The sequence below is a fragment of the Mobula hypostoma genome, chromosome 6 (genome assembly GCF_963921235.1).
Source record: "Mobula hypostoma chromosome 6, sMobHyp1.1, whole genome shotgun sequence".
NCBI classification, from domain to species: domain Eukaryota; kingdom Metazoa; phylum Chordata; class Chondrichthyes; order Myliobatiformes; family Myliobatidae; genus Mobula; species Mobula hypostoma.
Genome location: NC_086102.1, coordinates 164406768 through 164433471, shown reverse-complemented (window position 1 = coordinate 164433471; position 26704 = coordinate 164406768). Strand labels below are relative to the sequence as shown.

The 26704-nt window shown below is 40.2% G+C and overlaps 1 protein-coding gene across 4 annotated transcripts in view; it reads right to left on the bottom strand.

The window, feature by feature from the left end:
- atf2 (activating transcription factor 2) overlaps positions 1 to 26704 on the bottom strand; it is a 148166-nt gene that overhangs the window by 62111 nt on the left and 59351 nt on the right. For all 4 annotated transcript variants that reach the window (XM_063052130.1, XM_063052127.1, XM_063052129.1 and 1 more), the window contains 2 exons: positions 23782 to 23900; positions 21927 to 22055 (listed from right to left, as the gene is read on the bottom strand). In XM_063052130.1, coding sequence (XP_062908200.1) covers positions 21927 to 22055; positions 23782 to 23900 — 248 coding nt within the window. The remainder of the gene's footprint in view (positions 1 to 21926; positions 22056 to 23781; positions 23901 to 26704) is intronic.

Below are 26704 nucleotides of genomic sequence, written 5' to 3'. Positions count from 1 at the left end.
CACTGAAAGCTGAACTGAATTTGCCATTGTTCTGTCTGGTTTGCGCACTTGGAAAACAACATGACTCCAGCTGGAAGTAGTGACCTTGAAGCCGAGACTCAGAGAAATTAAACAAACATGTGAAGTTGAAGGACAGTTTGTTGGACAAAATGAAAATACTTACAAAGCCAAAGAACAGGCTGTGACTACGTATAAAGGTGATGAGTTACAGGACGACGTATAAGCTGATGATGACGCGTCTAATTTTCTAATCTGTATGAAACATGTTCTATTGCTAGCAAAGTAACCTGCATGTCTGATACCACATTGGTATGCATTAGAATAGAGCCTGATCTAGCTGAGTTATACACAAGACACCAGGAAGAAAAAAATGGAACAGGTTTGAAGAGACCAGGAAGAACGGGAAGAACATCTTTGAAGAAGCCAGGAACAACAGGCAGCTTAAAATGCAGCAAGAAATTGCAGTCAAGATGGCCAGAGTTAAAGTGCAAACAACAGGAATTCTGCAGATGCTGGAAATTCAAGCAACACACATCAAAGTTGCTGGTGAACGCAGCAGGCCAAGCAGCATCTATAGGAAGAGGCGCAGTCGACGTTTCAGGCCGAGACCCTTCGTCAGGACTAACTGAAGGAAGAGTGAGTAAGGGATTTGAAAGCTGGAGGGGGAGGGGGAGATGCAAAATGATAGGAGAAGACAGGAGGGGGAGGGATAGAGCCGAGAGCTGGACAGGTGATAGGCAAAAGGGGATACGAGAGGATCATGGGACAGGAGGTCCGGGAAGAAAGACGGGGGGGGGGGGAACCCAGAGGATGGGCAAGAGGTATATTCAGAGGGACAGAGGGAGAAAAAGGAGAGTGAGAGAAAGAATGTGTGCATAAAATGAGTAACAGATGGGGTACGAGGGGGAGGTGGGGCCTTAGCGGAAGTTAGAGAAGTCGATGTTCATGCCATCAGGTTGGAGGCTACCCAGACGGAATATAAGGTGTTGTTCCTCCAACCTGAGTGTGGCTTCATCTTTACAGTAGAGGAGGGCGTGGATAGACATGTCAGAATGGGAATGGGATGTGGAATTAAAATGTGTGGCCACTGGGAGATCCTGCTTTTTCTGGCGGACAGAGCGTAGATGTTCAGCAAAGCGGTCTCCCAGTCTGCGTCGGGTCTCACCAATATATAAAAGGCCACATCGGGAGCACCGGACGCAGTATATCACCCCAGTCGACTCACAGGTGAAGTGATGCCTCACCTGGAAGGACTGTTTGGGGCCCTGAATGGTGGTAAGGGAGGAAGTGTAAGGGCATGTGTAGCACTTGTTCTGCTTACACGGATAAGTGCCAGGAGGGAGATCAGTGGGGAGGGATGGGGGGGACGAATGCACAAGGGAGTTGTGTAGGGAGCGATCCCTGCGGAATGCAGAGGGGGGGGGAGGGAAAGATGTGCTTAGTGGTGGGATCCCGTTGGAGGTGGCGGAAGTTACGGAGAATAATATGTTGGACCCGGAGGCTGGTGGGGTGGTAGGTGAGGACCAGGGGAACCCTATTCCTAGTGGGGTGGTGGGAGGATGGAGTGAGAGCAGATGTACGCGAAATGGGGGAGATGCGTTTAAGAGCAGAGTTGATAGTGGAGGAAGGGAAGCCCCTTTCTTTAAAAAATGAAGACATCTCCCTCGTCCTAGAATGAAAAGCCTCATCCTGAGAGCAGATGCGGCGGAGATGGAGGAATTGCGAGAAGGGGATGGCGTTTTTGCAAGAGACAGGGTGAGAAGAGGAATAGTCCAGATAGCTGTGAGAGTCAGTAGGATTATAGTAGACATCAGTGGATAAACTGTCTCCAGAGACAGAAAGATCTAGAAAGGGAAGGGAGGTGTCGGAAATGGACCAGGTAAACTTGAGGGCAGGGTGAAAGTTGGAGGCAAAGTTAATAAAGTCAACGAGTTCTGCATGCATGCAGGAAGCAGCGCCAATGCAGTCGTCGATGTAGCGAAGGAAAAGTGGGGGACAGATACCAGAATAGGCACGGAACATAGATTGTTCCACAAACCCAACAAAAAGGCAGGCATAGCTAGGACCCATACGGGTGCCCATAGCTACACCTTTAGTTTGGAGGAAATGGGAGGAGCAAAAGGAGAAATTATTAAGAGTAAGGACTAATTCCGCTAGACGGAGCAGAGTGGTGGTAGAGGGGAACTGATTAGGTCTGGAATCCAAAAAGAAGCGTAGAGCTTTGAGACCTTCCTGATGGGGGATGGAAGTATATAAGGACTGGACATCCATGGTGAAAATAAAGCGGTGGGGGCCAGGGAACTTAAAATCATCGAAAAGTTTAAGAGCGTGAGAAGTGTCACGAACATAGGTCGGAAGGGATTGAACAAGGGGTGATAAAACAGTGTCGAGGTATGCAGAAACGAGTTCGGTGGGGCAGGAGCAAGCTGAGACAATAGGTCGGCCAGGACAGGCAGGTTTGTGGATCTTGGGTAGGAGGTAGAAACGGGAAGTGCGGGGTGTGGGAACTATAAGGTTGGTAGCAGTGGATGGGAGATCCCCTGAGCGGATAAAGTCGTTGATAGTGTGGGAGACAATGGCCTGGTGCTCCTTAGTGGGGTCACGATCGAGGGGTAAATAAGAGGAGGTATCCGCGAGTTGTCGCTGTGCCTCGGCAAGGTAGAGGTCAGTATGCCAGACTACAACAGCACCCCCTTTATCAGCGGGTTTAATAATAATGTTAGGATTAGTGCGGAGGGAGTGGAGAGCAGAGCGTTCCGAAGGAGTGAGGTTGGAATGGGGACAAGGTGCGGTGAAGTCGAGACGGTTGATGTCCCGTCGGCAGTTGGCAATAAAGAGATCCAGAGCAGGCAGAAGACCAGAGCGGGGTGTCCATGAAGAAGAGGAGGGTTGAAGACGGGAGAAGGGGTCATCGGTGGGGGTGGAAGAGTCCTTGCCGAAGAAGTAGGCTCGGAGACGGAGACGGCGGAAGAAAAGTTCCGCATCATGGCGAACACGGAACTCGCTGAGGTGTGGGCGAAGGGGGACAAACGTGAGGCCCTTACTGAGAACAGAGCGTTCTGCCTCCGACAGTTGAAGGTCGGAGGGGATGGTAAAGACCCGGCACGGATGAGAGCTGGGATCAGAGGGGGGAGGGGGGAGGCTGGGGGTGTCAGTGGAGAGGGGAGGGTTGGGGTGAGAGAAAGATGGAGCCTCTGAGGGCCCAGGAGCTGACGGTGGGATCTGAGGAAGACGGGGCTGCGGAGTGGTGGTGGGGGAAGGGGAGACGGGAGTCACAACAGCAGCACATAAAGACCCGGCCTGGTGTTCAAGGCTGGAGTTGCAGTTGGTGGTTGCGTAATCACTTCGAATGTGTCCATGGTCGTTGCTGGAGTCTGGGTTTTGAATATGTCCTGAGGTGTTGGAGCCGCCGAGATCAATGGCAGGAGCCGCAATTGAAAGTTCATGCCTGCTAGCGTCGGGGCCGGCAGGCTCTGGAGTCCGTAGATGTAATATCTTGCGATCTTTGCCTAACATGACAAAGTCAAAAAAACGGCGATTGCAGGCGTGGATCAGAGTTAAAGTGCTATGGGCTTCAAGTGCTGTAGGTACTAAACATGCACCCACAGAGCAGTTCTCTGGTGAGAGTTCCTATGTTGACATGGAACAGAGAAAATCCAGCATACTCGATATCAATGTGGACATATTTGAGAAACAAATGTCTGTGAACCATGAGTTTGAACCCCAAGGGATAATTCAAGGTGCTCACTCTCAGTCTGTACCAAGGAGGCACTTTGAACCTATGCATTTCCAACAGCACAAGGTGCTTCTGAGGACATCGATTTATGGTACGATGACACTTGTGTTTCAGATGATGGAAGTCTAAATGCCACGCTGGAGGCAATAAGGACATGAAAGGAAATAACAAGCACAGTGATGCAACAACAACACATTGCATCTCTGCCTATAAGAGAGCTTCAAATCTTCGAAGGCAATCCATTGCAGTACCATTCATTTATGAGGGCTTTCAAGAGTAGCACTGAATGTAAGACAGATAATTGTGGTGGCCATCTTTATTTCCTCTAACAGTTCACTGAGGTTACCCTAGAGAGCTTGTCAAAAGTCACCAGCAGGGTAGCATGGAGAAAGGATATATAATGGCCCAAGCTTTACTGAAGGAATATTTTGGTGATGAGCACAAAATTGCTGTGGTCTACATATCAAAACATATAAAAAAACATGAAAGCTCCTCAAGATTACAGTCCTTTTCTTAGAGGCTGTTGCAATGGCATGGCAGACGTGCACAACGTTGGTGAGTTGGATACACCTGCTAATATGAGGATTGTTGTGAATAAATTGCGCAATAACCTTGGAAGAAAAATAGAGATCATTGGTCTATAAACTGCAAGAAAGGCACAAGGCATAAGGTTACTTTCACTGACATTGTTGATTTTATTGAAAGACAAGATTGCTACACACCTAGTGTTTATAAAAAAAAATTGCAACACTACTTTGCAGGCAGTAAGTAAAGGTGTGAACAAAACTAGATCACAAATTCATTCTCAAGCTAAAGGAAGCAGCTTTGCCATTACAGTGACTACTATGGAAAGTGAGGCTGAAATTGAGCCCGGAGCTGATGAAAAGGGTGCAAATTCAAAACAGCTATGAGTGAAGCAAACACAGCAGCCAGTATCATCCTGATATCTAATGGTCTTCTGGGGGTTGGTGGTCATGATTGAAAACTTCCTACAATTCCAGTTCAGGTGAAGGCTAAGAAGAGTAACAAGACAGTGGTTACTTATGCTTTCCTGAATCAAGGAAGTACAGCAGTGTTCCACACAGTGAACCTTATGAACAAGCTCAAGCTGACAGGAAAAGGAACACACATTTTCTTATGCACAATGGGTCAAGAGGTCATTGTAGCTATGTCAATTCAGGATCGGAAGTGGCTGGTTTAGATAGTGAAAACTATTGTGAACTACTTAACATGTATACACAGGAAGGTATGCCTGTCTACAAAGGGAATATTCTCATCAGAGAGATTTTAAGGGATGGGCTCACCAGAAGCATATTTATTTGCTGGAAGTTGAACTTCTGGTAGAGGTGAATGACCTAAGGCACTACAGCGATTACAAGTGATTCACAGTGTTGATGATGGACCCTATGCAAGCAGAACAATGCTGGGTTGGACTGTTGATGGACCACTGAAAGGAGACTGGGGTGGTTGAAGAGACTATGCTCAGCCAGAGCTGACAGTAAATGGGACTTCAGTTTTGCGCTTGAATGAGCTTTGGCAGCAGCAATTCGAATGCAGTCAAGAGGAGCAAGCTGATTTGTCAGGAGATCACAATCCAGAACAGTCTGCTTACCAAAGGAGGCCATTTGTGTAAATGTTGAGATTTCATATCTCCTGTGTCTTGTTGGCATGTAGTTGTAATTAGGGGGCTGGAATTTAGGAGCTATGCATCTGTTCTATATCTGTTTTGTATTTTGTGCTATGCATTTATTATGTTTATTATGGTAACTAGTCACATGAATGGGCAGGTGTGGTAAAAGTGAAGGGAATAAGTTGCATGGTTCTTGCTTATTTCGTGGCAGTTTGTAGCTTGAGAACGGAGGAGGTCATATCTTTTGCTGACCACTGAATAATGCTTAGCTTACACTTGGGTATGCTTCAGTTTCATCCCTTAAGGTTGTACGTTTGCTAATTGCTAATAAAGGATTTGACTTTTGGAGCAATCTGGGGGTATGTCACAGGCTACTGGACTGTTTTATTTTGGTTTGGTTTGGTTTTGCCGCTACAGTGCTAAATGGATTTTTTATGACAATCAGTTTCATTGTCATAATCATTAAATTTAGTTTCTTTTTAAATTCCAGATCATTATTAACGAAACTTTAAAAACTTTGTTTATACAAACTAGAATGCCTTACCTGAAGGCAATAATGGTTACTAAATTTGGTGATAACACAAAGGCAGAAAGGAGAGTATAATCTAAAAGAGTACAACACAGTAGCTGCAAAAGGATACAGATATCCTGAGTAGATGAAGATCTGGCCATATATAGGGTAAATATAAAATTGTTCATTTTGAGAGGAAAATTTTACAAAATTCTTAAAGGCACAAGATAGCAAAGCTCTGCAATGCAGAAAGATCTGTACATTTCCACAAAAAGCGAGCATGAACATACAATGTTCAGAAATTGACTTTGATCTTCGTTAATCAAACACCACAATGCAAGTTCTGAAGAAATCATAGTGAATCTCAACACAGTTCAATGGTAATGGTGAAATATTTTTAACAAATCCACTTCCTTGATTAAGAAAAAATGTACAATATATTTATACAAATACACAAAGCAAGATAACAGTAATGATATTGCAGTATCTTCTGAATAATTGAGCACATTTCTAATTATGAATGTGCATCACAGGTCACCTGGTATTATGCATGAACTGTCAGTACCAGGGCAGAAATAGCAGAAATATTTATATTTGGAGAAACAACAGTAAAAATGCCATCCTTTTTTATGTACTTAAGGAATTAATTGGTGGCCAGAAGGCTGGAAGCTTGATTTGTGTGAGCCATCTCTGAAGTACTTCTTTTAAATTTCAGTATAAAATTATTTATTGCAAACTAAATGAAATGCACTGGAAGTTTATATGATTCACCATATATAAATGCAACACTTAATCAGATCTTGGAAATGAACACTGTTGTGTATGTGGCCTGTTTGCACAACTATATTATTAATAAAAACGCTGGAGAAGGGAACTAAGTTTCACGGATCTTTACTGGTAGAGTCCGAACTTGACACACACATACAGATTAATATACGCCTAATAGCACATGCAACGACGTATTACTAAAACATAAAGTATCCCTTATTATAATGTAAGCTATACAGTACAAATATCATTTTACATGAAATTGAAACATAGTTCGTCTGTTGTTATGCTATTTTGTAAATAGTGAAGTCACTCAAATAGCAATGAGATGAAGCCCCAGTTCATTATTTTGATGGTGATGCGTGAAGAGGAAGTGTAGATCAAGATATTCTTACACTTCAGCTATTGCTGCAATTTTAAAAAAATCTTGATTTGAACCAACACAAATCATATGATTTTGAAAATCACTGTTACTGTATTGAAACTTTAATCATAGAAATTGGTTACTAACATCTTTGTAGAGTTGTAAATACAATGTTAAGCAAAAGCACAGGGAGCAAATGTTTGGCAAAAAAGTGCATTTTAAAGCTCAGAGGAAATGACATGCCGGATCACATTGTGGATTGGAAAGTGAAAGAGGTGGCAAGAAGGTAGTATAACATATCAAAAGCTAATGCTGATTAGCTGGTGACAAGGCAATGATTCAATTTGAAGTCCAGGATCAAATCTTTCAATTAAAAATTTTAGTGACTGGAAGCTGCTTTAGGTCAGCGTACGTGAAATCCCAAGTGAACAGTGTCTATGATATTTGCAAAAGTATTAAATGAGCTTGTGCTTACAACAGTGAAAGACAGATCAGCCAGGAAAGCATAGGTATAATTGGAAAATACTTTTTCTGATATTCAATAAATATAAATCATAGTTACTGCTTACATGCACTGGAGTTTTTCAGAATTTGAATGGAACCCCTGCCTTCTAGCTTGAGTACGAGTAGGTTAAGATCATTTTATCCTTCACTAGTGCTGGAATCAATTCTGGTAAGATCCTACCCAATAGCAGTATCTTCACTGGAAGAACTGCAGTAGTTCATGATACCAGGTTCCTACCACCATCTTGAGGACAGTAAATACTGGACTTGCTATTGATATATGCATACCAAAAATAAATAAGTATGCACCTTACTTCACTTAGCAGCAAAATTTACAGGTTCTTAGTATTACTTTAATAGCTTCATAGTAATTTTTTAACAAAGAATTACACTTTGGATATTAAATGATAAACTTATTTCCTTTACAAAAATCAATGTTAAAAACAAATTATCTTTAAAATAAAATTCTGAATCATATTCCAGAAGTTAGCTCACTTTCTCTTTAGGTTGTAAGCACAAGTTTTTCTAACACTATTGCAAATATCATAGACACTGTTCACTTGGGATTTCACGTACGCTGACCTAAAGCAGCTTCCAGTCACTAAAATTTTTAATTGAAACATTTGATCTTGGTCTTTAAATTGAATCATTGCCTTGTTAGCAGCTAATCAGCACCAGCTTCTACTACATTATACTAGCTTCTTGCCACCTCTTTCACTTCCCAATCCAAAAGCTTTTCAATCTTCTTTGAACTTTTATCTCGATGGTTCAACCTCAATGGCATATTATCCCAAATATTTGATATACAGGTCACAATAATTTAATGGCAAAAGCTTCCTGTGAACAGAGCTACAACATCAAAAGGGAATGCCAGTAGTGTATAATGCTTTGAGCCAGGTCTGTTTTCAAAACTTGGTAGAGCACTTGACAGATTTATTTAATTCTTTTTTTTAAATATAGGGGTTACTGGCAATGCTACCATTTATTCCGCATCCCAAATCGCTACTGGAAGATGCTGGTGAGCACCTCCTTAAACCACGGTAGTTCTTCTCTATGGCATGATCTTAACTTATAGAGTTTAAATTATGTGGGTGAAGGAACAGCAATGCAGGATGATAGTCACTTGGAAATGTTGGTACTTCCATGCTCTGGCTCCGTCTTGGTGGTAGAAGTCTTGTATTTGGGAGGTGGAAAAGTAGCAGAGTTCAACAACCCTGCCTTTTGCAGATGGTAACACTGTAGTTAAGGCACACTTGGTTTGGATGGGGTGCTGATTCCTGGCGGAATCAAACTTGTGTCATTGGAGCTGCAGCAGCATTCAGGCAAATTAAGAACATTCTAACATGTGAAACCCATATGATGTGAAATATGTTTGTGACACAGACAAATATCTATAAATTACAAAGATAGTGCAAGAAAAAAGGAATAACAAGGGAGCGTTCAAGGACCATTCATAAATCTGATGACAGAGAGGAAGAAACTGTTCCTAAATCATTGAAAATTGCTCTTTAGGCTTCTGTACCTCCTCCCTGATGGTAGTATTGAGAGGAGAGCATGTCCCAGATGCTGACAATCTTTAATGACAGATGCGGCTTCTTGAGGCACCTCCTTTGGAAGATGACCTCAACGATAGGGAAGCCTTTGCCCAAGAAGGATCTGGCTAAGTCTATAACCCTGAACCCTCTTAGGGTCTTGTATATTTTGCACTTCCATACCAGATGGTGAGGCAACCACTCAGAATGCTCTCCATAGTAAATCTGTAGAAATTTACTAGTCTTTGGTGATATATCAAATTTTCTTAAACTTCTAATGAAGTATCGCTGCTGGTGTGCCTCCGCTGTGATTACATCAATACGGTGAGCCCAGGATGCTGATGCCCAGGAACTTGAAACTGCTCACCATTTCCCCCACTGACCCCTCACACGATGGCAAGAGGGTGCCGGGTTGCAAACATCCACCATATTTGTGGCTCAGTCTTAGATATTAGGTTCAGAGGGGTGATTTCTGGGGACAGCACAGGAAGTTCGAGGTCAGGTTAGGTTTTAGGGAGAGGGGTGAGGGGCATGAGGGATCACGGGCAGTAAATGGAGAGTTAGGGAAAGGAACCAGTATTCAGTATTCAGAATGGAGCACTCCCAGACTGGAGGCCAGCTATTCCTGAGAATGTAGAATGTAGAGAACAAGGAACAATGATCTGTGAAGTCAGCAAGTCCTCGGGTTGGCGGCCAGAGGTCAGTGAAGTCCCGGGATTGGAGGCCTGAGGTCAGAGGCCTATGACTGATGCATCCTGGCGTCAAAGCCCAGTGTCAGCAAGTTCAGGGAAAGCCCTAGGTTGGCGAGTCTGGAGGTTGGAGGGCTGATGTCTGTGAATCTGTGTGCCTGGGGCCTGGGCCAAGGGCTGGATGTTGAAGGTGGCCTGTTCTGGAGTTGAAGCCCAGCTGTGTGTGTGGGTGCAAGAGTAGGAAAGAGGTTTGTTTAACTGTTTTCGCTATGTTGTTATGGCATGTTGGCTGTGGGTTGTTCTGCTGACCATTGTGGGCATGCCACGCTAGCACCAGAACGTGTGGCAACACTTGCAGGCTGCTGCCAGCACATCCTTAAGTTATGTTGGTTGTTAAGGGAAACAGTCCATTTCACTGTGTTTGGATGCTTATGTGATAAATAAATTTAATCCCATTGGATGTTCTCCTGACTCGCCCTTCTTGAAGTCTACAATCAATTCCTTGGTCTTGCTGACCAATGTGGAATGTGAAATATTTTGCTGCTGTAGAAACTACTGAACTAGTGGAGTGAGAATTTAGAAGCAGTAACTATCCTGATGTATACACAGCTGAACCTTTAAGCAGCCGGGGAAGTACTCTAAAATAACAAACTTGAAATGAAACTATGTTTCCAATTGCTATGAACTCAAAAAGCAAATGGAATTGACTTGTAAGAGTGAAACTACATAGAAATAACTATTTTGATAGAGATACTTATTAGCATGTATAATGAATTGCACAGGATTAAGCTCCAGTGAAAATACAGAAAAAATACAAATAAATCAATTTCAATTTTGGGAATGACAGAGACACAGACAGATCACTAAGAACCTGAAAAAAAAAATGATTCCAATTGTGTAATTCTGATTCTTCGGGCTTATAATTGATATCAAAATCAAACATGCTGCACCTGCACAGTAAGAAAGAGCTGGAGTTAATATTTCAGCTTAATTGTCCTAAATCAAAACTGGTCATTGTTAATCTCACTTGTATTTTGAGATGCAGAGAATAATTTTGAGAAATTGATTGGAAACATTAAGTGGAAAGTCCATTCAAGGATGAAAGGCAGGGAAAAAATAAAATTTAAAAGAAGTGAAAGTACAAGTTTCACAGAAAGGTGGGAAAAGGGAATTCTTAAAGATGGAATCAGAACAACTGTGAAGAAGTGATGCTTTGGAACCTTGAGAGGAGAAGGGAATATATGTCTAATTATATATCTAATATATATCTGATTCCTAAGCTCCAGAACCTGGGCCTTAGCACTCAGATCTGCAGCTGGATCTTCAACTTCCTCACAGACAGGACCCAGGCTGTAAAAATAGGGGACAAGCTCTCCTCTACAATCACTCTGAGCACCGGTGACCCACAAAGCTGTGCACTGAGGCCTCTGCTGTACTCACCGTACAGCCATGATTGCGTAGCCAAGTTTCCATCAAACTCAATATATAAGTTTGCTGATGACACAACAATTGTAGGCTGTATCTCAGGCAATGATGAGTTTGAGTACAGAGAGGAAATTAAGAACCTGGTGGCATGGTGCGAAGACAATAACCTATCCCTCAACATCAGCAAGACGAAGGAATTGGTTGTTGACTTCAGAAGGAAAAGCGGACCACACGACCCCATTTACATCGGTGGTGCGCAAGTGGAACAGGTCAAAAGCTTTAAGTTCCTCGGGGTCAATATCACAAATGACCTGACTTGGTCCAACCAAGCAGAGTCCACTGCCAAGAAGGCCCACCAGCGCCTTTACTTCCTGAGAAAACTAAAGAAATTTGGCCTGTCCCCTAAAACCCTCACTAATTTTTATAGATGACCACAGAAAGCACTCTTCTAGGGTGCATCACAACCTGGTATGGAAGCTGTCCTCTCCAAGACCGAAAGAAGCTGCAGAAGATCGTGAACACAGCGCAGCACATCACACAAACCAATATTCCATCCGTGGACTCACTTTACTCACACACTGTCGGAGCAGTGCTGCCAGGATAATCAAGGACACGACCCACCCAGCCAACACACTTTTCGTCCCTCTTCCCTTCAGGAGAAGGTTCAGGAGCTTGAAGACTCATACGGCCAGATTTGGGAACAGCTTCCTTCCAACTGTGATAAGACTGCTGAACGGATCCTGACCCGGATCTGGGCCGTACCCTCCAAATATCTGGACCTGCCTCTCAGTTTTTTTGCACTACTTTACTTCCCATTTTTCTATTTTCTATTTATGATTTATAATTTAAAATTTTAATATTTACTAATTTTAACTATTTTTAATATTTGTAATATTTGTAATCCAGGGAATGCGAAGCGCAGAATCAAATATCGCTGTGATGATTGTACGTTCTAGTACCAATTGTCTGGCGACAATAAAGTATAAAATATATCTGGTGTGATTTTATTTTACAGATGATCGGTAATGCAGAGGGGTATCTGTTGAATGTGAAGACCACTGGACCTTAAACTGAGGACAAAGGGAATACAATCTCACTTCTTGGGAGTTGAAAGCAAGGGCGGGAACACAAATGTGATAAATGGAAGAAACACTCATGGGCACTATCAATCATGTTGTAGGGATATCCACAATCAAGCAAAGGGAAAGTCACATTGTACTTACTGGTATTGGTGATTAAAAAGCAGATCCAATTGAGAAACGTAAAATGAAACAGAATTGTAACAGAAAGGAGGATGGGAGGAAAAATGCTCAAAGTAGCAAGCAAGTCAGTGAGTTTGGAACAGATTCCAGTTGCTCACCTATCCTTTGAATTAGAGAAAGAAAAGTTGAGGGTGAAGCAGAAGATTCAGACATGGAGGTGCAATTGTGCAAATAAGATGGAAAATGGCAGCAATAGTGATGGAATTTTCTGCCAAATAGGCAGATTACAGCCTTCTAGACTTTATATACAAGTATTAACCATTTCGGATGAGTATTTCCAGCCCTTTTATTCTGATTTCAAATGGCCTCCCCAACTTTCATTAATTATTCACCATCTTGCTGTGTCAGCCTGTTTTCCAGTTTATCACCACAGATTTTTCCTATGTTCATTTTCTTCACCACTTTCCTAGCAAATTAATATGTACTTAATCGTCACAGTTCTGATGAAAGGTTGTCAAAATGAAATATTTACTGATTTTCTTTCCAGATATAGATTGCCTTGTTGAATATTTCCAACACTGTGTTGTCAGGTTTCTGGCATTTGCAGTATTTTGATTTTTATTACAATACTATGAACTAAGCTAGCAATGTAGAAATTCACTATTTACTGTATTTAGCACAACATTACAATATACTCAAGATTTTTAAAAATGCAATTGAGCCAGTTCATCTTCCATTTGTCATGTTACTCAGTCACTCCCTGTGCTGTTCCTGAGGCCACAGTTACTATGTGTGGCCCTGCCTAGTTCAGTGTTCTGTAGGTCTGGCTGGTTTTTCGACAACTCAGTGATGATAAAAGACATTTACTGTTCAAAAGACAGATTGTTCAAATGAATTTAATTAAACATACCAAAATATAAATTAAAAATCAAGTAAATACACAAAAACTTAATTATCTACAGTAACTTTTCAATATGCTCAGTGACTCCCATATGCCAGCCATGAAGTTGAAGGGCTGGATGTGAAATGTATGCCTTCCTTCTGCTACAAACATTATGCTCTGAACTAAACTCAGCAGTGAATGAATGGCAGAGGTGGTCAGATAGCCTAGCATCTAACTGCCAGCTTGTTTCTGACTTCCATGTTGCAAAATTCAGTCACAGAAGTCTGTAACACTTTGACCCATGTAGAGAGCTGGCAATACTCCACTCCAATGACTGGATTAGTTGAAGATCTGTACAATACTTGTTCTTACATTTCCTTTCTAGGAAAATTAATCCAATCTAATTTCCTTTCTCTATCTCTATCTAAATTGAGTTCAATCCATCCCTCTTCACACTGCTATAGTGGTAATCTCTCCTGTTCCCTCACAGTCATGATGCAAGGTCTTGACTTGAAATGTGATTTACACCTTTTGCCTCCACAGATGCTGACTGGCCCACAGCCTGCTTTAGTTCTTGTTTCCTGTCACTTTGCTGTTTCCACCAATATGTTTTAATTAGATGAGATTGACCATTGACCCACCCAAATGTTCAATGGTACAAGAAGCCACACTGGCAATAGTGACACATTATTAATTTGCCTTTTCAATAACATGCAGCATTGAACTAATTATGTTAAGGATGATTAGAAAACACAATTCATCGTTGTCACTAGAATATGAGCTACTCCATCAATTTCTGGACCATTATTCTACATCTGCCATGAAAGCAGTTGAAGCATTTATAGCATTTTAATGTATGTTTTCCATACAAATGTATACTTCTACACAAGTTGAACAAGATCTAATGATTCATTAGCAATTTGGTGAAGTTCAATCTGTTACTTGGATTGGTCTTACTTGGTTTCTACTGTGTATTTTTCAAGAAAAAGCTCTAATCTCTATTCAATTTCATGGTATATTAGAAACATCTTTTTTTAAATCAATTTTTTCTTCACCTTGCGAGTATTTCCTATCCACCCATTAACACCTCTTTATAGTTTAATTTTCTTCATATCCCTATGGAACAAATTTTAACCCAATGAGAACAGATTTTAAAAAATAGGTGATAAAAATCAATTTTTTGAAAGGGATCTTAACCCTATTCTGATGTGCTTTCATGCTGAGACATGGGCAGGTGCCGACAAGAATCCAATTCACCATAATTTGGGATATCCCAAACTTGATTGTGAATAAGTACTCCTTTATATATTTACTATCTTTGTGAGAAGGAATATAACTTGACTATTAATTTCTTGCACAGGATTTATTTCCCAGGGCTCATAAAAGTGATCAGGGAAATGCAGACAAGAAGCAACTCAGGTGGGGTTTTACATTTGTTGTCCCATTTCATTTATTTATGTCTGGACCTTTAGTTCTCGTTGACAGATTTTAGTTGAATATGCTTGTATGAAAACCAACTTTTTTCTAGCTGCAAGTGATTACAAAGTAACAAAGATTGGAGATGGTGGGTAAGAGATGAAAAATAGATTGTCTTAATTCTGCTGGAGAACACATCAAAAGAAGAAGCACCCCTCCAATGACTATTCTAGCTGAGGGGCTGATTTGGAAATTGGGGACAAGGCAGGACATGAGGGGAAAAAAAGGTGGGAGGAAAGGAGTAGAGCTGAAGTAGATTTCTCCCCTCCATGTGTCCTTTCATCTTTATGGTTCTACTGGACCAGACCACATTAGAGATGATCTGTGATACAAATCTAAGTAAAGAAGTGAATGAGTTGGCATTCAAAGCCAGAACAGTTGGTTTGTGATTTCTAAAGCTTAAACTGAGAGGTATGTATAGAGCTTCACAGAGGTAGATGCTTGCCATTTGCTTTGGCCCATCCATGTTTTCCATTCCCACGTGTAGAGTACATGTCGGTCGGTATCCCTCTACAATACACGCATTACTGATGCATGTGAATGTATTCCTGCTGTAAAATATAGTATCTGTAAACATTTCACTATTTACACACCTGCATCAAACTATCTTATTACAAAACCTGAAGTTGCTTTCTTGGACCTAACACATTTACTAAAATTAGTGGTATTTAGTAATTTCGTTTTTCAATAACAATGATTGGCGTCTTTCTAAATCCAACTCACTGCAGAATGAGTAAAATTTTCCAAAGACTTAAGATGTAATTAATCCGTCTTGTGAAAGAAGGTTAGCTGTAGAATTTACCAAATTTTCACAAAGACCAACACATTACTACTTAACAATGAGTTCAGAAATACGTCCAAACACAATAAAAAGTTCATTTTCTTCCCTAAAGGAAATTTGCATGCCTTCCTAACTTTTGGTTAATGCTTCCAACTCATCCATTATATGAGCTGAGAATTACATGTGGATTGGTCATAGGGTAAACAGACGGTGTGTAGCAATTCAGTAAATGAAGTCACCTTCCAACTCTGTCAAGCACTGGTTGTTTTAACATTGTGTGAGGGTAGAGTACAAAAAAAATCCCAGGTTCACACCTTTAATTCTCCAAAAACTAAACTGGGATTGAACTCCATATGAAAAATTAAAAATCAGCTTTTGCTTTTTCCTTTTCAAAATCCAAATACTGGTTTTAGAAAGGAATCAACAAACATTTTGGAGTAATTTCTTTTTGGTCAAGATATGGATGAAGTGTATTTTATTTGGTGTCCTATTCAGCAAACGTTCTAAAATATCATTATTAAGTTCCTGATATGCGGATGGAAATTGCCAACAGTCCCATAATAAATTGTTGCCGTAATTGTCAAGAATATTGGAATCCCCACATGAATGCATAATTTACAAAACTGCTGACTGCTTTTCATCAGTATTTTCCTGACTGCTCTCAGAATTCAATAAAAGACTACATTCTCCTTTAATGACACCAGGGAATCTTATTGGAATTGGGGAAAATGGTTTTGACAAAGGACAGCAAGTATTAACTTATTAACCATTTTGAATCACATTAATTCAAATGTTTGTAGTTATTTATAACTGTGTTAATTATTGAGATTTTTAAATTTTTGATTTTTTTCTTTATATGTTTTATTGCTTCTGAATGACAGATGCTGATGCATCCATATTCCATGATAGCTCAGATAACTGTGTACAGCCTGTGGGGTGCAGCTGAGCCAAAACAGTGTTTTTGATTTTTGTGGGCAGAGTTCACCAATACCTCCCTATATTAAGAGGTATTAAATTATACAAAGCCCTGGCTACTTACTTTGTGGCTAAGTTTCACCAGACCATTCCATGTGATGGCATTAAATTGCACAAAGTCTCCACTACTCATGGCCTTGCCATTCAGCATTTTGTACAGTAAGGTGACATCAACTAATCTGAGAAGCTAATGTTCATAACATAGTTCAGCACTTGCCTCAGTGCTGGGAGCAAGTTCTGGCTCATAATATTGCACAGAGGTTGCTCTCTTTAAAGTTTATCGCCCCTGATCTGGGCCGGGCAGCACCTAATTAATCAGCGTGTTTATTTCGGCTTTTTACTGAAAGATGTGCTGGGTACGTCCTGGCTACCGCTGCACCCCTGTATGCTTCGCGGCCGAGTATCGGTCTGCGGCCCGGAGGCTGGGGACCACTGTTTTACAGCACACTAAGTCCTGCTGAGCCATCAATCCTTCACTTCCAACTTACACTGGGTTCTATTAAAACTACAGCCTGGTTTTGAAATTTATTTTAGTTGTTTTCATTTCAATTGAATCATCCTCCCATGTATTCTAATCTCCTCAGGGAATCCTTAAATCCAAACCCTTTCAGATCTGTTTTTTTTAAATCACTTTCTTATTGCATTGCTTTGAGGAAGATGCAAAGAATATCATGGATGAAACGAATATCTAATGAGGATGTCATGAACAGAGCAAGCACGAAAAGGGAAATAATGTATGAGTAAATGAAAAGGCAACGTAACCTCACTGGACATGTGATTAGGAAAGGAGTTAGAATGCACAGTAATTATGGGAAAGATTGAAGGGAAGAAAGCAAAACGAAGGCAAAGACAAATGATGATGGAGACAGCAGCCAGAGAACTGGAAATGAATACCAATGAATTGATCCACTTGACCCGAAACAGGAGTGTGTGGGCCATGGCAGTCAAAGCTCAAACTGGGCATGGCACCTGATGATGATGATAATTGCATTGCTCCACCACCAAAGCTTTCTAGGTGCTAAGGCACAAACTTAACAATTCCCTTCCTAAATAACTTTGTTACCCTTCCTCTCCCACCCCCCAATACCTTCAGATTCTTTAACCTCTTAAACCAGGGTTTTGAATATTTGCTGCAATATTGCCTTAACTGACTTGGTGTCAAATTTGACTTAATAATGCTCCCATGATATATCTTGATTTTGTGCAACATCAGCTGTTGTTATAATAATCAATTTTATTTCATGCTTATGGTATCCATAAGTAATAATTCAAATCAATCAAATCAAGTTTAATTATCATTCAAACCATACATAGATACAGTTGAACAAGACAGCGTTCCTCTGGGATGCCAAAGTGCAAAACATACAAACTAGCAAACATTGAAATATAGTGAGTAACAATTCAAAGTATTGCGCAAAGAAGCATATTCACTTAAAAAAAAACAAAACATATATAGTCCAAGATCCTGAGCGACAATTCCATCAGCTGAACACAGAAGGGAAGCATTGATGAGAGTCCAGGCCCCAGTCAAGCTCAACCACGCCATAGCGCTACAGCATCTCTCACCTGGTCTGCAACAGCAGGCAAGCCCGAGGCTTAAGGCCTAATTCTCGCTACAACTGAGGCTACACAGCTCCCATGTCCACTGTCCCACCACCAGACAAGGGTAACAGGCCTGTGGCTTACATTATCACTGTCCAACAGTCTTGTGACTGCAAGTGAAATGTCCAAGATAATCTCCCATGGTTATACTGCATCAACTACGATGCTTCCAAGCAGCAGGGAACAACACAGTCGGTAGCCAGGTCAGCTTCTCTGAACTCAAACCTGCTCCTCCACTACCTCGGCCGGCCCCTCCGCCAACACTAGTGCAGTTACTCTGATCAATGAGCAGCTGATGGGTGTAGCCCTGCAGTAGCCGATGTTCTTGGAGTAGAGTCGTCTTGCGATCGTAAAAAAACACATTTTACAAAGAAAAAGAACTCCTTTGGTTGGCCCCTGAGAGGCCACAATGTCTGCAGTGTCACCATCTTACCAGAAGTTAAATTTTGTAAGCTGTCTTTTACAGAAATATAAAACATTCATCTGGACCAGGCTAGATTCAACTGAAGCTTCTCATCTTTGGAGAAGTTCATTCTTCAAAGAAGTGCTAGATATACTTAAATAAAAACTCTTAATGGCTATCATCAATGTATTCTAATCAGTTCCAAGGAGCTTAAATTGAAAACAACTTTCGTCAATACATCCTTTCCAAAAATAGTAAATATCATCTGGAGTCTTCAGCTAAATAAGCCTTCTGAGAATGGGGCGGGGGAGATGGTGGGAGAGAATAAATCAGAGTCTGAGTGACAGCCTCAAGGGTTTTAGTTCTGAATAATGTCCTCCTCCTACATCAACTGCCAAAGCACTGAACTGAAAATCCAACAATATAAAGCAGATAATATTAATTCAAATAATAAAACCCTCTTCTGAACTGGTTTCTGTCAAAATTACATCTTCTGAAAAATCCTTCTTGAGACATTTCTATGTGGCAAATATGTTGTTTATTCTGCAACTAATTTCTACAACATTGTAAAGTACATAATTTTATCCCTAAGGACCTCAATTATGTAGGTTGTTCTAATGAAAAAAGAATACATTTGGAAATTAAGTTGTCGCAGTCTGTTGTGTCATAATTATGAAGATATTGCAGTTATTTTCCTTATAAATTTATTCACTTCATAAAGCAATTTAACTGTAGAAGAATCTATCACAGGCTCTTACTTCCATCAGTTTTATTTACTCTTTTCTTATTCAATGAGTAGTACATCTCATATTCTCTTCAATTTTCTTTCTATAATTTAATCTTCACTTGCTCTGGAAAGTTTCAAATTATAACTCAAATGTGTTAATTGCAGACCTGGTGGAAACAACATAACCTTGGAAGTTCAAAGATTACCACAAATATTTTGTTCTAAATGCAGCATCAAGTTGGAACCCAGATAATAACTGCTGGACACTCAATAAGTCAATGTCTTGAATGGTTCTCTCCAGTGCTTAAAGGAAATGAATGAAAGAGAGACAAATCTGATTATAGCACATTTATCATACCTAAGAAAATTAAATGCCAGAACACATGTACATGATTTTTGGACATTTTGGCAAAGGGGGTCCAAAACAAGGGACACCCTGCATCTTCATGGTGCTAAAAGGCCCAGACATGCACTCAAAAGGCAGTGAACTTTGGAATTCAATACCACAAGTAATCTGCAGGACCAATGATGAAAGTAGTTCGAAGACTGCAAATGGTCAAGCTTTTTGAGAAACATTTTCACATATTATATACTACTAACTGCTCTGCTGGAGAAGGCACTGCTCAACTCACCATAATTGGATCATTCACCTGGTAACAATCAAGACCCACACCTGAAGTTAAGATAATTATTGAACTTTCACATTTAGCAATGTTGCAAGTTTCAAACCTATCTTATGCAGCTTGTACCCTATTTAGCATGACAGCCACATCAGTCAAATAGTTTGGATGTACTCTTATCCTTATCCTTGTAAGTGGAACAAGTGCTAGACATGCCCTTACACTTCCTCTCTTGCCACCATTCAGGGCCCCAGACAGTCCTTCCAGGTGAGTCGACACTTCACCTGTGAGTTGGCTGGGGTGATATATTGCGTCCGGTGCTCCCGATGTAGCCTTCTATATATTGCCGAGACGCGACGCAGACTGGGAGACCGCTTTGCTGAACACCTACGCTCTGTCCACCAGAGAAAGCAGGATCTCCCAGTGGCCACACATTTTAATTCCACATCCCACTCCCATTCTGACATGTCTATCCACGGCCTCCTCTACTGTAAAGATGAAGCCACACTCAGGTTGGAGGAAAAACACCTTGTATTCCGTCTGGGTAGCCTCCAACCTGATGGCATGAACATTGACTTCTCAAACTTCCGCTAATGCCCCACCTCCCCCTCGTACCCCACCTGTTATTTATTTATATACACACATTCTTTCTCACACTTTCCTTTTTCTCCCTCTGTCCCTCTGACTATACCCCTTGCCCATCCTCTGGTCCCCCCCCCCACCCTTTTTCCTTCTCCCTGGGCCTCCTGTCCCATGATCCTCTCATATCCCTTTTGCCAATCACCTGTCCAGCTCTTGGCTCCATCTCTCCCTCTCCTGTCTTCTTCTATCATTTTGGATCTCCCCCTCCCCCTCCCACTTTCAAATCTCTTACTAGCTCTTCCTTCAGTTAGTCCTGATGAAGGGTCCTGGCCTGAAACGTTGACTGTACCTCTTCCTAGAGATGCTGCCTGACCTGCTGTGTTCATCAGCAACTTTGATGTGTGTTGGATGTACTCTCCTTCTATTGCAGGATAAGATGGAACATAATCAGGGCCAGTAGGGGAATACCTGTTTCAGCATGTCTTAATCCTCATGGAATAAATGCCATTAGGAGAACAGTCAGCAACTGTTTTGAAATCAAAGACTACAGTATCCTCAAGCTATACATAATCCTCCACTACATATACTACCTTGCCCTCAACCTACACTCAAAGTGACAAATTACAGGTGGTGTAAGATTCCATCTCCTAGCTTCCCTACTCTCCGCACCATAGCTCATACTTGTCTCTTTTTTACTTCAGATACCCAAGATTTCCAAACTAGCCTAGAAATTTGAGAGAAAGCAAGAACCATTTGACATAATCAGATGGTCAATGAACTTCATAATTGCAGACATCATCTACTGACTTCAATTTAGAAGATTGCATGGAGGCATGATCTGCACAAAGCAGATCGATGAGCACAAGCATGCTACTGTCAGGGAAAGAGAAAGGCACTAGCTTGACAAAGATCGCTCAAAAATGCTGATGAGAAACTGGTAGTGGATCTAAGGAGCATGAACTCTTTGACCTATCTGACAAGGAACATTAAGGTCATTCCATCCTTGCAACACCATGCCCACCATCCATTAGCTAGCCTACCCAGACTGATGGAAACACATCTAAATGGTGTTTTCTACAGCTAAGCTTCACGGATCAAGGCCGAATGAGGTTGCCCTCCATGAACATCTGCTTCAGAAACTTGAAACAACTATGGAATATACCAAATACTTGCATAAACCAAACAAACAGACAAAAAAAAAAGGAAACTGACTAATGGATGACCCCAACAAATAGTGCTAGTATGGTGTATAACCCACAGCAGGTTTTTAAGTGGGCATTACTTATTTAGTGTGCTAGTGAGAAGTCAGTAATACAAGCTGATTAAAGCCACAATCTACTGAAATTGTTATATTTTTACTGAATGTATACTGTACATACTGCTTTCATTTTCATTGTGGCATTTTATATAACTTTTCCCATAAATGTGCAGCAGCTATTTTAAAAATGCAAAGCAATTTGTGGCTGTGTGGTACCCAAATTTTATGCACCAACAATCCTAATTTCTCACAGAGTACCTTTTCATCACTGGTAGTTGACTCTGGGTGAGGCAGGGGACTGTTCTGATGGCTGCTTTCCACAGTTGGTGTTTCTTCTACTTTAGTCCGAACTGCTGGTAATGCAAGTGGTGACATGTCCAATGGTACCTGTGAAATTAGATCAGAGTAAAACTTCAGTGAAACTAAAATCACCAATAATTAGTTATTTAACTTTACTGAATTAACAAATCTCATATTCAGTTATAACTATATTAGTAATACTCCAACATTGAAACAAGTAAGAATTCCTCAGAATGCTTGACTTGTTGAGTCTAGTCAACTGTACTAAGTATACACCATTGTTGAAAATAATTGTGAAAAAGCCTTTACAAATTAGCACATTTATGCAAAAAAATGTAGGTAAATGAATTTGACAGTGCTGCACCTGATCAACAACTGCAAAACTTCAGCTTAAGGATCTAAATGGCCAGAATCATTCATTTCTCAAAGGTTTGCCTTCCACGACATATGTAACACAGCCACAGAATAGAGGGGCATCCTTTTAGTACGGAGATGAGGAGGAATCTCTTCAACTTGAGTGGCAAATCTGTGGAATTCTTTGTCACAGGCAGTTGTGAAAGCCAAGTCTGTATGTATATTTAAGGCAGAAGTTGATAGATTCTTGATTGGTCAGGGCACAAAGGGATACAGGGGATTGGGGCTGAAGGGAAAAATGGATCAGCCAGGATGAAATGATGGAGCAGACTTGATGGGCCAAATAAGCTACTTCCACTCCAATGTCTCATGGTCTTACTTCAGGTTCACTATATCCTGTATGGAGATCATTTTCAGGTGCCTTTACTTAACTGGAGTACAACTGATCATAGCAGGTACCATGTAATCAGTTTCTTCAGGAACTCAGCAACCAAACCAATGATCTTTAAACAGATAACAATGCAAACAGAAGTGTCATTGGGGATCCTGGAAGAATACCCATAGCTCACTAGCCAACTGCTAATTCTGCTATTAAGTAGCAGTGGCACATGCTGCAACAGGATTGTGCCAAAAACAGCCACAATGTAATTATTAGACCATAATCGCTAAACCAGTTTGGGATTGTGGGCAAAATTATGAAGTTCATTTAAAATATTCAGTTGTTTGTATATTGCAGATTTAAGTAAGAGCAGAAATTGTTAGGTCTGAATTTGATAATAGCATTAAAGTGATACAATCGGATGAAGAAATTAATACCTGTAGTTCAAACATACATTGCAGAATTTCCTTAATTCTTCTAATTAAACAATTTGTACATATTTAACCATATCGCAGCTATGAGAATTTTGTCCAGTCATTACAAAAATTATAAAGCCTACATCAATGAAAACTTATTGATCGGTAACTACAAGGAGGAGATGTAATACTTAACATATTAATACACCAGTAGTTTAAATATAAACTAATCTCAATAAATTATCATAAAATATCATTTTCCACACTTCCTTAGGACACAAGGGAGGTATGGAAGACTATACTGATTCATGAAGTAATCTATTCCCCCCAAAGATTTACCATGCAACCTATTCTCATTACATTCCTATACACTTGCCCCAAGTCAATGACACTCTCGGAGTAACTTACAGTAGCTAGTTAACCTACCAAGCTGTGCATCTTAGTGAGTTTCTTAGGAATCCACCGAATACTTAGAGAGGAAGTACAAATTCCAGCAACGGAAGTTGGGATTCAACCTGGGTCTCTGGAGCAGCTCCACTCGCTTACCTCTGCTCTCCAATATATTCTCCATTAAGAGAGCATTAACACTTAATAGAACAAGAATCAATTGTAGATTTGAAATGTTTTAATATTATAAGTTTCACAATGCAAATATATTTATCACCTTTTTGATGTCATCTTCTGAAGCCTTCTTAAATTCATTTTCAAATGGACTTGCTAGTTCATTAAATAAACCGACCTCTTCACAATTCTTTAGGAAACGAGTTGGAGTTGGAGTTTGGTCTAAAATGTTTCAAATGATAAAATTATTGCCCATTTATAATCAACTTTATTAGAATCAACTCCATTAACTTGCATACTAGTTATTGCAATATAGTAGCAGTTTATAATGCATTATAATCTATTCTTCAGTCCATAATTTAGATGCAAAAAATAAGACAAGTAAAATAACAAATATGATTCAAATAATGCGAGACATATGGCAGCTCATAATAACAATGTTCACAAGATTCCATTGATAAAATGTTTCCTTGGAAGACTAGTAGTTACTTGACTTTGTTAATCTTTTGAATGGCCATTTTCTTTACCACCCCTAACCTTGAATGCAAACCAATTATTACTTAATAGATTTAGAGTTTAAAATTCTTTTCATGAAGTAAGAAATTATGTTTTAGAAGATAACAGTTTTCATGTGCAAAGATATTAACAAATGAATGCTTTGTGACACCTATTTCTGGTATTAATGTAAAACATAGAAGTATCTCTATACGTTGCGTGAAAGAATAGTTGAAAAAATGCTCTTAATGGTCAGACACCGTGCGTCTTGCAAGAGATATGAACAAATGATTTAAATGCAGTAGGTAACTGGGACATTCAATCCTGCTCTATTTAATAATTAAGGAAGAACGAAGAGTAAACTCAACTCTGCAATCTCATCTACCTGCAGTAAATTTTCACTATTTAAACTTTCTATTTATCTCTGCTAAAAATATTGAAAATCCAACGCTACCACCCTTCCAGAATTCCAAAGTTATGAATCTCAGAAAAAAATCTACCTTGTGACTCAGCTCCGATTTAAATGCTTATTTCAGAGTCTTCTCTGTAAGGAAAAACTTTGCACATCCACCTCATCTTCGTCGTCTCTATCAAGTCACCTCTCAAGTTTTCTAAACTCCAGTTATTATTGTAGTAAGCCTCCTCTGAAATATTTCCAACATATACACGTCCTTTTTTAAATGTACACTTGGCTCCAGCTGTGGTCACACCAGTGTTCTATGTAAATAGAGCATAACTTCCCTACATTTTCATTACAAAGTCATAAATAGTATCATTGTTAGTTCTTCCTCAGAATTGCTTTTTCTGCATACTTGCCTTCTATGAAACCAGAACACCCAGATTCCTCTGCGTTTCAAAACTCTGCAATCATTTCAGATAATTTCTGACAACCATTTCCTGTAATGGAAATATGTATGGTCTACCTTCACACTATCTTCTGTTTGGAAGCCTCCATTTATTATTATTTTGTCTATCAATTTTTGATTTAAATCCAGCTGAACTAGATCCTCTTGCAACTCACATTAGTTCTGTTTTGATTATTTCCTCGCCTATTATAAATGTTAGTATGATCGCTGCGTCTAAATGTTTTCAACTGAAATACATTCCAGTGTGAAGCTCTGCTGAGGAACCTACCAGTTCAATATTTCCATCAGGAAACATCTACTCCTGAGTATTATCAATCCAGTAGAGTGGCTTTTAAGCAAATATCTCTCTGACAGGACAAAGGTGGTCAAATGAACACAATCTTCAAATGAATGAAGTTCAGTGGGATCCAAGTGTTCTTGTGCATGAATCACAAGTTAGCAGGCAGGTCTAATAAGTAGATAACACCCAGATAGGCAAATAGCATTTTTTTTTTGTGAAGGGGTTGGGATTAGAATGTTAGAAACAGATTCAGCAAAGGAAATTGAATGGCAAAGATCGTAGGCTAATATAAAATATATCACTAGCACTTTATAAAAACATAAATGATAAACTGAATAGACAAAAGGAAGTCAATAAGGGGAATAAAATTCTTGTGGAAACAGATCAGAATGCTCAGATACTAAATGAATATTTATGGATTTTACCTTTAAAAAAAAAGGAGGAATTAGTTTTGCAGAAAGGGAGGTAATTAAGAGATTTTTGCTCCTTAGATTCATCTGGTATAAATTGGATACGTCACTGAGGAAAGCATAAAAGAAAAATTAGGAAGACTATGAACAAAATCCACACACAGGTGATATTAAAGAACCATATTTTCAACTCATCTCTTAGGCTCAGGAGTGTTTTGAATACTCATTCTTAAAGAATGGTAGAACAGAGTGTGCATTTTTGAAAGCAAATGCAGAAAGATCAATGATTAGGAGATGAAAGGTTATTTCACATTGACAGAAAAGTGGATTTGTGAGTGCAATCAGATTATAACGAAGCTTGACTGGCCTACTTCCCCTAATGCATTGATTTGTATTAAAACAGACTTCACATGGACATCAATAAGCTAGGAAAACTACAGTCACAAGGCTGAAGTGAATAAAGTACTGCATGCTACTTTGAATACTGTTTGGGGGTGGGGGATAGAGAGGGGGATGGAAATGACCTAAAAGAGGATAGTCATAGCAGTCATGTCTCTGGCATGCAAGAGGCATGCTGTGGTGATGGGGGATTCGTTAGGGGAACAGACCGGAGGTTCTGTGGGTGAGACATGATTCCTGAATGGTATGTTGCATCCCAGGTGCCAAGGTCCGGGATATCTCAAATCGAGTCCTCAGCATTCTTAAGTGGGAAAGTGAACAGCGGAGGTCATGGTCCATGTAGGCTCATGGAGTTCAGGGAGTTAGGTGCCGAGTTAAAGGGCTGGACCTTCAGGTTTGTGATCTCAGGATTGCTACCTGTGCCACGTGCCAGTAAGGCCAGAACTAGAAAGGTTATACAGTCTAACACATGGCTAAGGAGTTGGTATAGAAGGGAGGGCATAGATTTTTGGATTATTGGGCTCTCCTCCAGGGAAGGTTGGGCCTATACAGAAGGGACAGTTTGCACCTGAACTT